The following is a 13,901-nucleotide window of genomic DNA, read 5'->3' as shown; positions in this document are numbered from 1 at the left end:
TATTCATATTTTGTGATCCATTCGGACAAAATCTGTCCGAACTGGTCCGATCTTGTCCTAGCAATTACGTATACATCGATTGGCTGAAATGTTCTCGAAAAACAACATAATGCAAGTATAATTGGCTGGTAATCATGTCCCCGGGTCGGATTGGTTATAATTCCGGATACAATGCACAAGTGTATGTCCGCAGAGTGATCATATTCACCCATGTCGTAGGTTTGGCTATGCGCTACAATTTTCATATTAACGTTAACTATTTATCGCTCACGTTTATGTACCGGTAGCAATAATTATCGCCAACGGCCCTCTCGAAGCTGTCGTCGACCATTGTAATTGCTGACGTTACTCGATGATAGCAGTAATTGGTATAGATACTATGTACAGTAGTACTCCGAAGTACTGTACTAGTAGTAGTTGATATACTAGTACACATGTTAACAGTAAGGTGACTAAGCTTACAGTATATCTACCACTTTAAAGCGAAGGATGTAGTCCATGGACAAGGAACAAGTTTCGAGATATATTTGCTCAATGTGCAGTACGTGTACTACTATAGGTATAGTACTTGCGGAGGCATAAACCCCATTCATTCAATTCTTCGGGACAATCCCCCCAAAGATATCTCCAAGGGCACTGACTTCAAAACTTAAAACAATGTTTTGCTGTCGGCATTCATAGACTAACCAAAAGAAAAAAGAAAAAATACCATGACGCAATAGTTATACCCCCCCAATCAGCCAGCGGTAAAACCTCTTCAGCCTGGTGTGATCTATCATTCCCTCTACTGGTAGTACTTGTCATGGACGAGGGCAGAAACCCCCTTCAACGTATCCTCCCCCGAGCCCTCACTGGCGGGGGGCGAAGTTAAGAGCTAACGTTAACGTTACTATGGAGAAATCTACTACTAGTACTTCGAAGTACGTACTGTAGTACCGCGTAACTTGATAATCGCAGAACCGTAGGAATGCCATTCACGGGGTTGATAATAACTGCAGCCTTGTCACAACAAGTGTGCCTTGGCGCAGTTCAACCGGATCTCAAATTCAAGGCTGAGGCTCGGAAATGAAAAATTATCTTGCTGGCAGTGAAACTGTGTTGACGAAACAGCACATTGTATTCCCATGGTCACCCTTGCTACATTGCAGAGAGAAATATTCGAAAAACTCAGATTACCCACTGATGGACTTTTCGACTTTGTAATTGTGGATTTCTCATTCCACACGAGGTCGATTGGTTGAATCTTCTTTTGTTACCCACGAGTACAGTACCCAAAGCAACTGTTATAATTGTAGTAGCGAAGTGAGTTGGGAATTCGGATGTTGCGGTGATTTTGTGCATGGGAAATGTAGAGGTGTGTGGGGGCGCGATGGGCCAGTATAGGAGGCGGTGGTGGATCCATATACAACTACTAGTATAATTATGACTTCTTAACATGGGTCTGGCGATTTGGTTGGACTTTCAGACTCCCGTGGACAGTGCTGGTACTAATAGTAGTATTAGGGGATAGAGCACCCATACCTCCACAGCTTTGAATCTGTTTTGTCGTCTTTTACTACCGGTATCTTAGTCCTAACCTGGTTATTTTCAACGAAACTTCATGAATCAAAAGATGCTCTTCATGATCCTACTGTAGTGTCGGTACAGTACAATCTAGTTTGTGTTCACGAATAGAAAAACGTCTGTGTTCACGAGGGGAAACATCGCTGTGAACTTTTGCCGTACAGTAGTGGTGTTTGACCCTTGCTACAAGTGCCTTAAGATGTTTCAATTTGAGGGCTAACCGCCACAGTACTGAATTCCTATGGCGGTTAGCGGGGCTTCAAGCATGATGATGACAAGGTAGTTTGACAACCATATTACAGTCTGGTCAACACCACGACCAACAATCAGATCAACATTTTATCCACTTCAACTTCGTTCGTTCTGCACTTCTACATACTAGTAATATTGTGTAATACAACACCACAACAAACCAAGCAGTCTTTGACCTTTGCTCACTTTGCAATTGTCGCCCTGCTGCGCCAAAGCATTATGCAACCAACCACTCCAACCAACGACCCATTTGTAGCTATCCCTGCGACCCCCCGCGAACTTAATGCAGTCCAACACCACAAACCATTGATCACTCGGTTTCGTTTGGTGGCCGCGGTCTTGGCTATCTGTGGCGTTGCATGTGTGACCGTGGGGGCCATCCTATTTGCCCAACACCAAGCCAAACCCGACACGAAGAGCATCGTCACCAACATTCAACAAGCGTCGGCGTTGAAGGTCACGTTCACCGCCCTTCGATCGACCATGCAACTCAACGGCAAAAGCCAAGCCACCGTGTACATCGTCCCACGCGTGAGCGACCTCGAAGAAGACGCCGGGTCGGCGCTGACCTTTGACGCCATTCTGACCCAGCCAGGCAACGACGTGACAGAGACATACGTGCTTCTCAACAACCGTGCGTACTGGTCGATGTCTGCTCTCGACGGCACCCCTATCAGGTCGGGGTGCATGGCGCCATCGCAAGTCCCCCCCATCCAGCTCCTTCAAAGCAGCTTGGAAGGGTCGCACGTGGTGGCGTCCGTCGTGGACGGGGACGGAGTGCCCACCGCCGTGAACTGCGACCGCGGCCAACTATTGGAACTCAAGTTTGCAGGCGAAACGTTTGTCCTGTGCAATTCGAACGGCAACCAGCTCACCCATGCCCTCGGAGACGACTTGACGTTCACGGTCGAGTACATTTCCGACCCAACTCAAGTCCCAGACATTGTTGCTCCGTCCGCCGATCTCCAGTGTCCGTTTGTCCGGGCAGCCCTTCCGGAAGCAGCACCTTCGAAAGTCAGTGCCAGGGCCATGTCGTGGGGCGAATTCGTCACCCCTCGAACGTCGTCGCTAGGTCGGTCGTCGTGCGGCTGCAACGGCCCCCGTCGCCCTTGCCTCTTTGTGCACGGTGTAGGCACATCCTCCAACGGCCCTACAGTCGATTCGTTGGCAGAGTATTGGGGAAGCATTCAAGACAACGCCCCATGCTGCTCCAGCACTAAGTTTGTGCAAATGGAGACAGTCAAGCGAGGGTGGGCGGATGCAGAGATTCAGGATGATTTTTGTCGGTTCGCGTTGCAATACGGAACCAACAACAACGGAACGACAGTGGGCGACCTCATTCTGGTCACGCACTCCATGGGGAACCTCGTCGCAGGGGGCGCGCTGGCCACCGCTCGGTGCAGCTTCTCCGGGGGCGTGTCGTGGATTTCGTTGTCGGCGCCCATGCAAGGCAGCAAGACGGCGAATATGCTCGAGCAAAAGTGCAGTTCTGGGGGCTGGGGCGACTCCGTCATTAAGGGGATTTTGAACCTCGTGGGCAAATGCCCCGCCGAACGAGCGTTCCTGCAGCTCAAACACCAAACCACCGTCGACTTGACCTTGCATGATCAGTACGCTGCCGCCCAGAGAGCTCGCATCAACCACCCGGCCAAGAAATTGTTGTGTGGCGTCAGTTCCGTGGGGTTGATCACGAAGGGCTCTGCGTTGAAATTCGTTTCGTCCTTGTCCAACCATGACACGGAGAACGATGGCGTAGTGGACTTCTGGTCGTGCGGCGTGGGTGTGAGTGGGTTTGGGGACAGTACCAGAAATACGCATTACAAGGCTTCGCTGAACCACTTGGACACGTCCTTTCGGAACGGAGACGGGTGGTGGGGCGACAGCCGTAAGCCTGTCAAGTGGTTTGAATGTGCATTGTAATGCAAGTAGCAGTTTTTGTGATGTCGTAGTAAATCCCTTTGAGCATTTCTTGTTGATGGGAAGAGATGAACGAACGGCTAGAAGACCCTCTGCACTGGTTTGAGCACAATTTTGGGCCTGTACATTGTGCTACAACTGCGTTGCAAGCATATGCAAAATACTCGCCGACCAATAGACCTCTTGATTATTGTTTACTGGCAATATTTTAACCAGTGATTGTACATTTTACTATTAGAACAATTATGCGTTCTTGGAAGGATTTTATGACTGGCTATTGATCAAGATACTGGCCGCAAAGAGAAGTGCAGAGGGCAGGACACATTGGACATGCCAAACCCAAAGCGTGGTCTTGGAAAAAACCTTTTTGCAACCATCGCATCCAGCATCGGGTGGCCCACCAATAGAGACCCGGATGTGCCCCATCACACCGTCCAGGGTGCTCGCGCGGCAATGGGCCAACCACTGTGGGCGGTGAGTCACCACCGATGTCCTGTATGTCACACCGTTGCCGCTGATTGTCAAGCACTTGTACCAGTGCCCTGCAGAAGTTTCGGACGAGCGCGATGAGAACACACGCATGATGGACTACTCGATCCCAATGTGGGGGGCAGGTCCCTGATTTCTTTTAATATTACCGTGTAGCGTTTATAGTTTTAGATAGTCTTTTAGTTTTAGACACTCCAAAACGTTATTGAATATAGAGTATAGAGGCCCTCCCAAATACAATCCCTCTTATAATTAATATTATCTCCATTGTATGATAAGTTTCTTATGTTCAATGGTATCCCTAACTTTTTATGATGATCCACTTTTAATATTTGAAGTTGGACAATTTGCCATTATCCGAAATTTCAGAGTACGGATAATTGCCCCGTGGGTGTCTAAAACTATAAACGCTACACGGTAACACTATTTATTTTATTAAATCTGGTCGTCGTCGAATTTGACCACGAAAATCTCGTTTTGTTTGTTCTCAATGGATTCTACCCCCAGTTTGTGATATTGAGCATTAAATTTGGACAAGAAATGACTTGTACCAGTGCCCTGCAGAAGTTTCGGACGAGCGCGATGAGAACACACGCATGATGGACTACTCGATCCCAATGTGGGGGGGCAGGTCCCTGATTTCTTTTAATATTAACACTATTTATTTTATTAAATCTGGTCGTCGTCGAATTTGACCACGTTTTGTTTGTTCTCAATGGATTCTACCTCCAGTTTGTGATATTGAGCATTAAATTTGGACAAGAAATGAATTTTTGGGGTCGCTGGCAGTCCTTATGGTGGCAGTAAAATGAAACAGAGGAAGTGACACTGACCTGCAGTCACTGCTTTCAGAAATCACTCCATCATTCACAAGAGCGTTGATTGGTCACAAGAACTCTCATGAAGCAACTAACAAATGTAAAATATACTATCGGATGCAAATAATTGTTTCAAAGCCAAACATCACACCACAAACACAAGCCTAGGAGCCAACCACCGCACCTAGCAGGCAACCACTCATTGCCCAATAACCACCATGCCCCCCAGAAACGACACATCGATCCCAACTGACGGTTCGAAACATCAATCAAGGAGTGGCTCTGCGCGAGAGTCTTGACCAGTGCTGACCATAAAATAATTTTCTCGTGAATAGATTCATTTTTCGTATAAAAATGAATTATTCTTTTGTGAGGATGGAGAAAATGAATTAATCTATTTCTGGAGCAATCAGAAATACTGAAGTATGTTATTCGAACTTCCAGTGGCAAAAAATAAATATTGGTTGTGACAGAAATAATTCGTGATTACACCTGGCTTCAAAACCTCTCGTAGATATGGATGGTTAGGCATCCCCAATGGTGCGACGGTATAATCAGACTGTATTTTGACATTTGCCATCACTGTATTTTATGTAGTACTAGTACTTTTTTGCATCGCCAACGGTGGAGACGGCAAATAATCCACTTACGAGGCTCGTCCGGTTATGGGACAACAACGACAACGACATAGACAACGAAAATTTGACCCTACACTCAAGTAATCCCAACGTACATAGTGATCCTGACTACCGGTAGAGTTCATGCTGATGAGGACGAAACTGCAAATTTCGAGCTGCACGGAGGGTCAATTTGCCCACTTGTTGACCTCGAAAGGTTCAAAAAAATATCGCGAGAAGTGTCACTCAACACAGTTACAGGTAGGGTAGTCTAAGGCGCTGTTGGTCAAGACTCTTGACCAACAGCGCCGAGCAAAACGCGTACGCTACTAGACTGTTCTAGAGGATAAACCAGTTGACAATCTGGACTCTGCGTCGCCGGTGTTTGACGCTTTCTTCAACGCCAGGGGAGCCGATGGTATCATGACAATGACGAACTTCAGTCCGTCTGAGTTCAACGTGCTGTGGGCGGGCATACGTAAACAAATCGTGGAACGTTGGGTCCGGCCGGAAGTGAGATGTCTTCAACCGAGACATGTTCTTAATGCTTCTGATAGCCATGAACACCGGCGGTTCGTGGGACATTGTCGCAACCATCTTCATGGAAGCAAGTCCGATATTCCAGAAGCAGGTGATGAACTTTGTCAAGGTGTTCCATGCTTTTGTCATACGAAAATATGTCAACGCACGTTTCGTCCCGCAGTTATGCCGACAAGAAGCTGTATTACAGTAGGAAACACTTGTTGTACGGACAAAACGTAGAGCTGTCCGTCTTGCCCAACGGCTTTGCGATCGATTGCACCAAACACTACAAGGGAAGTGTTTCGGACAAGACAATATTTGATGAAAACCTGCATTTTCACATGGCCAGCCTGACCAAGCAAGCAAGCGAAGATCGCATGGATGACCCCGACCAAGCCACACGGCAGTGGGCCGTACTCGCTGAAAAGGCTACCAAGCCATCCAACGCGACATACGGGCAGTCATTCAGATCAAGAAACCAACCGGAGGAATCCTCACGGCGGACGGCATACGCACCAGCGACCGCATCGCGACGGACCGCGTTATTGTCGAGAATTTATTTGGGCACCACAAGCTGCTATGGGCTCTGTGCAGTGTCTGCTACAGTTGGACACGTTAGAACTATGACATTTTGTTCGAAACCTATGTGGCGATGATGAACGTGCACATCCGCATGCGTCCACTTCGCGTGGACGATGGCGACGTGAACGTCCAGTACGTGAACGAATTGAACGCTATTGAAACGAAGACGGTCAAGGGAAAGAAGTCCTCGGCACGTACCTATCGATCTAAACGCAAGGCCAGGCTGTCGTTGATCATGGCGGTAGAAAGCTCAATGGCTGCTGGCGATGCGGGCGGAAGCGACACCAATTTAGGATCCAACAGCGAAAATGAAAGTAGCAGTAGATTGTTCATTTAGGATTATTCCCTATATTGTTTCCGTTAGGCATTGTTTTGGATAATTTCTACGTGGTTTTAACAAGTTGTAATGGGTTAAATTTTGCAGTATTGGTTAATTTCCTTAACAAGTAATCGAACTAGGTTAGAAATAGGTTTTAACCATTAGAAATACCTTAACCTCTTTTGGAAAAGTGTGAGCATGTTACAAAAACATCTTACATTTTGGTTGACATAATTTGTAAATTGTCATAACATCTCTATAATTTTTGAATGCTGAGTACCGGTATATGATAAAGTAAGTGCCTGTTCAGTCAGTACACTGTACTTCACTCTCTGAGTTAGAGGTATAATGATAGTAGCCTATAAGCATATGTATATAATGTCCGTTAACATGATTGCGTGAGTACAATTGGTTCAACGGCGGTGATGCGACCTTCAGCCTAGGTTCTTTTGCAGGTCTGCCACGCCATACCAGCACCACGACTGGTCATGTTCTGAGCTATAGAGTGATCCAAAATTGGATTCCATACAGTAGCGCAAGCATTGCGTGCAAGGGTAATGTTATGAGTGACGAGTTTAACACAAGATCAACCAGATCCTCATTCAGGACATGCCACGGCATCAATGCGCCTCAGATAGTTAACTGTGCTGCGCCATTTCACGGGCGAGGTCGTGCTTAATCAATTACGTTGATCGACTTAGAATTGAATACAAGGCTGTACCTTCAAACACACGAAAATGATCTAACCCTACAATTTATTGACCACCACGTCGTAGTTGCATTGCAATTTACGTTATTAGTAGTGAGCGCATGGACGAATATCGTCGGCTTGGTCACGGGACGGCATGTCCACGGCCAAGGTTATAGGGCCATAGCCAAGGACGGGAAGGTGCGCGCCATTCCCGACTGTAAGATACAGTGCGCAGGGGACATACTTGGAGAAATAATCTCGGTTGGGGATGCATGAGGCAGAGGCGCCAGAGTCAACGATCAAATGTTCTTGCAGAGCAAGGAAGTCGTTTGGACGAAACGTCACCGACATAGGTAGCGGTGGGTCGCCCAGGTCGCTTTTACAGCAGCAAAGGTCCGCATGAAGGGCGAAAACGCATAGTCCACCAACAACTTGGAATGGGGGATGGGGGCGGACACCGTCCACACATCTTAGGGGCAGTTGAAGAACCACCTTGATCGATGTTTCCGACGCCGGGTTAATTATATCAGTGCATGTGGCCGAGTGGGCACTGGGTGGGAACAGTGGAAGAACTACTTTCGTCGGATTCGCAGGATTTGGAATAATGGACGCGGTGGTTAGAGAGGCAGACGCTCGGTAATAAGTACCTCGGCGGAAGGAACTTCAACGAAGTCAAGATCACCGGCATCCACTAGAGATGGGAAGTGGTCGGGTAGTTCGCCTGGTGCATGAGTGATGGGAGCGAGGGTTGTCGTTGCAATAAGGGAGGATCATAGGGGGGGATGCAACGACATCACAGAAGGGGCAGAGCCCGGTTGGAATACCTTTGGTAAAAACGATGGTGGGTTGGGACGCTGAAGGACATGATTGAGAGTAGACGGAGGCACAAAGTGTTGGGAGAGGATGTGGGTGTTGGCATATCCATTGAGGCGAATGCCTTCGTGAATAAGAGGCCGAGCGGCTGCACGAGCAGCAATGTCAACCTGGTCATTACGACCTCCACGATGAGTGCGGTCGTAGCCTTGGTCGCATTGGCGGTCGCGGCTTCGGTCGCGGTTACGGTTGTTGTCACGACTGTTGTCCCGATTGTTGTTCCACCCGCCATTTCCAGGATCATTAGACTATCTTGGTCCCCATCCATGTTGGCTATTAGAGCCCTGGCTGCCACTAGGCTTATCGCGATCATCGCTGTCGTCGCGAGGACGTTGGATACGACATGACGGAGCGACATAATCGCGTTTTCTTTTCTTTTGGGAGGCAGATCCATGTATGTCAAAGACAGTGCGGTCAAAGCCAGGACGCATAGTGTTGCGGGCATAGTCCGACTTGAGGGTAGGGCACGCAGGAAGCGTGTGATTAGCAACGCCGCAGTAGAAGCAGGACTTGCCAGGGTGGTTGACACAGTCACGGTGAGCATAGCTTGGAATAGTGAATGCGTTCAAAACATGAACGGAGCCATCGGTTGCGTAATCGCTTGGGGTGCGGGCCCGAGGCCGCAACGGCATTCGTGACGGCTGCAAGTTGGGTTCGCGTTTGAATGGTAGTGGCAGAGCCGTTGACACCCAGAGTATACGTTTGTTGGAGGCGGTTCGTAATAATGCGCCAAAGAGAGGCACATACGTCAGCAACTACGACAGACTGGATGACGATGCGCGCAGTAGCGATGGAGTTCGTCACGACCTCCCACAGTTCCTTCTCACCAAAAAAGGTGTCGAACATCGCACACAAAGTGTAGTAATTCCAAATCTGGTTCTGGTAGTCAACGGACGAGATCGCCGATGGATCCAGATGGTTCAACAACGGTGGGGACATAGACACACGGTAGCGTTTGATCCCGCGAGACTCGCGATCGGAAAATTCCGGATGACTGGGGCTGAAGGTTTAACGTTACCTGTGTTGTTATGCAGCATCTACTAGTACACAAGATGTGTTTTTTGTATATATTTCACCATCACCATTGCATTACTAGTAGACGTTTTCGAGATCTTCCTACTACTACTACTAGCTTACCAACCATCTCGGCGTCGATGTATGTGGGGATGGAAGAGGCGCTGGAACTTGTCGCTGCTGCAGGCCGTGAAGGTCCATCCAATTCTTCCTCGTTGACGGTGCACGATGATGTAGTCCCCTTGAAGAAGCAGGTGCCGTCTGCGCTTCGTGACGCGGACGCACTGGACTACATGTACACAAGCCCGCTCCATGAGGTTGGGAATGCGGATTGGGAAATACTAAACAATTGACTTGATTATTGTATGGCATTTTTTGAAAATCAATCAATCAGCAGTGAAGCAATTTTCTACACAAGCTACATGCCCGTGACGCGCTTGACGAGACGAATCCATTGCACCAATCAGATTCATTTCGGTTTAGAAAGGAATGAAAATTCCTATCAACATTTACTGTAAAAGCCCTGGTCGGGGAAAGTTTTCGTTCAGGTCAATGCCTTGCAAACATGGACAAATTAGCACGACATACTCTTATGAAACAGCACCTTAACGCACAACATATCATGAATCACATTAGACTCCGTCGTTCGTCAAGACAACCCGGCAAATCGGGCGAAGAAGCAAGTGCCAAGGGGATGCTCTGGTGCGACCGAAGCGTCACATACGCCACGTTGTTCTCGCTGCGGTACAATTCCCCTCTGGCGTCCAGATTCGACTCGAAGTACAACTATGGCAAGCGCGTGGCGTACGTGATGCTGGGGCGGAGCTCAGCGTCGAAATGCAACGTGAATTCGTCGCAAAGCAGGTGCAAGACAAGGTGTGTGCATTTCTCGTACAGTCATTTCAAACCTGATTGACTTGTATTCAAATAGTTTGCCAAGATGAAAACGGAATGGTCCGTGTCGAAGCCAAGTTTGCCCAGTCCAAAGGGGAACTTGTCCAAGCCTCAACTTCCAATGCACTATAATATCATGCTGGAGTACTGTTACCAAGGTGGGGTACAAAAGGGAATCCCTCATGAGCACGGATGATTGTATCGAGGATGACAACGTGGTCGTATTGGATGGTATAAATAATATATATACTACATACTAGTATATATTAATGAGCTATTATATAAAGGCGCCTGGTGCTACTCTGGACGATGTTCTTACTGCAATTAAGGCCCAGTCCGATAATATGACGCAGCTCTTAGCTCATTTAGTAGCGCAAAAAAAGGATTAAGATATATAACTCAAAATCGTTAATATTGTTCACTCAATTACTACACTTAATATAAAATTCGTGCAATCGCAGTGCGCTTCGTCAAAGCTATCTTGCGGAGGAATGGGTTTGTGTCCGACTCCAACTGATCAAACGGCTGAACTTATCGTTGCGGTCGCGACGGCGATTTGGAATGGCAAACAAACCATCGTTGTAGTACAAGAACATGTTATGGAGCACAAAGCACGCAGTCACGACGGTTGTGGTTTGATCGAACGACTTTCGTTCATCACCGTCTTCAAAATTCGAAATCTTTCATTGAGTCGTCCAAATGCACATTCAACCGACATTCGAGTGCTGGAATGTTTGTATTTGAATTTTTTTTGTAATTTAGAAAAATTACCGTGCTCCTCGTAAGCCATGAATGGTGTTGTAGCACTGCGGGAGGAAGCGTGTGTAGTTGAGGGCAAAATAGAGAGTATTCGCAAAGCCATTTCGAAAATTCCAACTCAGAATCCCTCTATATTTTGATTGGAATTGGAAAGTTCTCCTAAAACTAATTTGCAAACTGACTAAACTTTCCAATGTTGGCGCTTGAAGTGGAAAGTAAGTTTCCACTTCACAATAGAAGAGTGAATGTAATTTGTATGGAATGTACGCATTGACGTTGGAAAATTAACCCTCACTTTCATTCATGGACAACACGAAGACATCCTCACTCGAAGGCAGCGACAAGAAACCTTCTCAATCATTCGTGTCTGCTTCGGACGACATCGCACTCCTCAACGAAGTATCATTCTCACGGCCATGGGAATCCCGGCGGTCAGCGGCAGGACTCGCATGGGAGAAGATTGCAAAGAAGCTCACCACCGACACCAGCCTGAGCGCATTTAAAAGTGGCCCGGCTCTACGCAAGAGGACCGAGTTTCTTCTCAAAAAGCATGCAGCCAACGAGCACGCCAGCCTTCGCAAGTCGGGGTCAACGGAAGAGTACGATGTCCGTACTCAGCTACTCACCGATGTTGCCACGCGCATAGCAGATTACGAGCAATACAAGGAAGTACACCTCGATCTTGACCGGCGAAAAATGCAAGGTCTGATCAACTCAGGCGAGGCAATTCGTCAAACGGCCCTGCAATCGACAAGCAAGGAATTCAATGGTGTCTCCAGCTCGTCAAGCGACAACAACAACGATATTCCGCGTACTGCAACGAACAAGAAGCGCAAAGCCAGCACGGGCAAGTTCTGCTCCAAGAAAACGAGGACGAAACGGGAATCCTTGGACTTGCTTTTGAGTGGTGTGTCAGAGGGCGTCTCGAAACTATCGAAAGCGGATGACGAAATGGCGGCGATTCAACGCGAGCGTTTGGAATTTGATCGAGAACAGTCTGCACTTGCTCGAGAACAACTTTCGTTTGCTCGTGAACAAGCATTGTAGCAGAACAGCGCTATCCTGAATCTCAAAGAGTTATGATTGCACTTCTACAGGAATTTGTAGAAAGTAAAAAGCAAGAAAAATAGAATCATTTTAAAAAATTGAACGTATTCTATTTTTTATTTAGTCGTGAGCTGTTAACATCTCCTCAAGCGATGGCGGCTTGCAAATGAAATACATGGATATTTGATTTCCCATCGGTTGCAAGCAGGTGTGGCAGTTGGTTAACAAGACGCATACGATCCACAATTGCCCAATGGGTAATTGCTGATCCTTTTGTGTTTTGCTCCAATCCATGAATGACCACAAGCATTTAATCAAGTGGAAACTCCACTCCACTGCCTCACGTACTGAGCTCATTGACTTGTTGAAATTGTCGGCGTTGGAACCGTGCGGAACGTTGGAAAATGGGCAACACAAATGCGGACGACATCCGTACGCCAAATCGCCATACATCATGTGCCCGTTGAGCTCGGGAATAAGGGAAATGGTATCCAAAATACCGCACATGGACAACACCATAGAATCGTGGAGTCGCCCCCCAACAAGGCCGTACATGGACACAACTAGGCCATCGGGGGCTGTGATGGCCTGCCAGTTCAAACAATAGCGACGTGGGTGGCCATTGTAACAAGCGCGTTGGAGGTTTTCGTATGCGACACGGCTGAACCGCGAGCTGGGACGGCTAATGTAATGTCGGGTGCCGTCAATAAATCCATCGCACGTAGCAAGCGATGCTCCAGCAGCATTAATGACGCCAGCGTAACGTTGATAGCGTTCACGCAAAACAGCCTCGTTAAGATAAACCAATTTGGAATACCTCGTATAAAGGAATGCCACAACTGTTTTGACAATCCGGGATACTGCCCCCGATGATCGACCAAACTCGTTTGCAACGTGGTACATTTGACACGGTTCTGCCAGCCGGCGACACGTCATGGCCAGGGCTTCGATACACGGGACATAATCCCTTGACGACGTCGTAACGGTACTGGGCAGGTGCAATGCCACACACAACACACGTAGTTGCGGTACGGTGAATCTGTAGAGGAACAGGGATGTTGCGTCGTCCATGATATCGGAAAATGCGTTGACGTGGATGCTGAAGTCGGAGGCGCAGATAGTTATGCTCATGGATGAATTGGACAGTGCGTAGAAAGTGCCTGGGCTTGGGAGATGAGTGGTATACGCGAGCAAGGACCACTATGGCTTGCTCGACCGACAACCGCGGAGCCACCACCATTTCCGAGAATGCGTATCCGGTTGTCGTTGATGTATCCGAACTTTCTACTTTGCAAATACTTGATAAGTGTGGAAATTTCCAATTGAAACTAGCCGAGTGAATTGTCAATTTGATAAAAGAAACGACGTTGCGAATACTCTCTAATGCACAATGAATTAACTGAAGGTCTACAAAGATCTCCTTAATCCTCATCACTATGAAATCTTCTTAATCTACTTCACTACTTCTACACTAATATGCACTTTTGTATACAATGGATGCGGGTGCGGTTGAGACATTGGGGAACTTCACTAGGCTAGCGATA

The 13,901-nt window shown here is 47.6% G+C and overlaps 8 protein-coding genes across 8 annotated transcripts; 5 read left to right on the top strand and 3 right to left on the bottom strand.

Annotated features, from left to right (window-relative positions):
• Positions 1 to 2,034: 2,034 nt before the first annotated feature.
• On the top strand, positions 2,035 to 3,735 carry H257_04954 (hypothetical protein; the record flags this gene model as incomplete). Its single annotated transcript, XM_009829621.1, has 1 exon — positions 2,035 to 3,735. The coding sequence occupies one exon, from the start codon at positions 2,035 to 2,037 to the stop codon at positions 3,733 to 3,735; it is 1,701 nt and encodes a 566-aa protein (XP_009827923.1).
• Positions 3,736 to 3,800: 65 nt separating this feature from the next.
• Positions 3,801 to 4,210, top strand: H257_04953 (hypothetical protein; the record flags this gene model as incomplete). The annotated part of the gene is made up of 2 exons (XM_009829620.1): positions 3,801 to 3,854; positions 3,971 to 4,210. The coding sequence occupies 2 exons, from the start codon at positions 3,801 to 3,803 to the stop codon at positions 4,208 to 4,210; spliced, it is 294 nt and encodes a 97-aa protein (XP_009827922.1).
• A 2,005-nt stretch (positions 4,211 to 6,215) lies between these two features.
• H257_04952 (hypothetical protein) lies at positions 6,216 to 7,097 on the top strand (the record flags this gene model as incomplete). The annotated part of the gene is made up of 4 exons (XM_009829619.1): positions 6,216 to 6,345; positions 6,419 to 6,591; positions 6,648 to 6,719; positions 6,798 to 7,097. The coding sequence occupies 4 exons, from the start codon at positions 6,216 to 6,218 to the stop codon at positions 7,095 to 7,097; spliced, it is 675 nt and encodes a 224-aa protein (XP_009827921.1).
• A 778-nt stretch (positions 7,098 to 7,875) lies between these two features.
• Positions 7,876 to 9,001, bottom strand: H257_04951 (hypothetical protein; the record flags this gene model as incomplete). Its single annotated transcript, XM_009829618.1, has 2 exons — positions 7,876 to 8,320; positions 8,595 to 9,001. The coding sequence occupies 2 exons, from the start codon at positions 8,999 to 9,001 to the stop codon at positions 7,876 to 7,878; spliced, it is 852 nt and encodes a 283-aa protein (XP_009827920.1).
• Positions 9,002 to 9,174: 173 nt separating this feature from the next.
• On the bottom strand, positions 9,175 to 9,582 carry H257_04950 (hypothetical protein; the record flags this gene model as incomplete). The annotated part of the gene is made up of 1 exon (XM_009829617.1): positions 9,175 to 9,582. One exon carries the CDS (start codon positions 9,580 to 9,582, stop codon positions 9,175 to 9,177), a length of 408 nt encoding a protein of 135 aa, XP_009827919.1.
• Positions 9,583 to 9,809: 227 nt separating this feature from the next.
• On the top strand, positions 9,810 to 10,601 carry H257_04949 (hypothetical protein; the record flags this gene model as incomplete). The annotated part of the gene is made up of 3 exons (XM_009829616.1): positions 9,810 to 9,952; positions 10,294 to 10,521; positions 10,589 to 10,601. 3 exons carry the CDS (start codon positions 9,810 to 9,812, stop codon positions 10,599 to 10,601), a joined length of 384 nt encoding a protein of 127 aa, XP_009827918.1.
• Positions 10,602 to 11,613: 1,012 nt separating this feature from the next.
• H257_04948 (hypothetical protein) lies at positions 11,614 to 12,357 on the top strand (the record flags this gene model as incomplete). Its single annotated transcript, XM_009829615.1, has 1 exon — positions 11,614 to 12,357. The coding sequence occupies one exon, from the start codon at positions 11,614 to 11,616 to the stop codon at positions 12,355 to 12,357; it is 744 nt and encodes a 247-aa protein (XP_009827917.1).
• Positions 12,358 to 12,477: 120 nt separating this feature from the next.
• Positions 12,478 to 13,488, bottom strand: H257_04947 (hypothetical protein; the record flags this gene model as incomplete). The annotated part of the gene is made up of 2 exons (XM_009829614.1): positions 12,478 to 12,945; positions 13,198 to 13,488. The coding sequence occupies 2 exons, from the start codon at positions 13,486 to 13,488 to the stop codon at positions 12,478 to 12,480; spliced, it is 759 nt and encodes a 252-aa protein (XP_009827916.1).
• Positions 13,489 to 13,901: the final 413 nt, after the last annotated feature.

This window comes from Aphanomyces astaci, assembly GCF_000520075.1.
Source record: "Aphanomyces astaci strain APO3 unplaced genomic scaffold supercont1.9, whole genome shotgun sequence".
Lineage (NCBI taxonomy): Eukaryota > Oomycota > Saprolegniomycetes > Saprolegniales > Verrucalvaceae > Aphanomyces > Aphanomyces astaci.
This window is presented reverse-complemented; position numbering and strand designations above follow the sequence as displayed.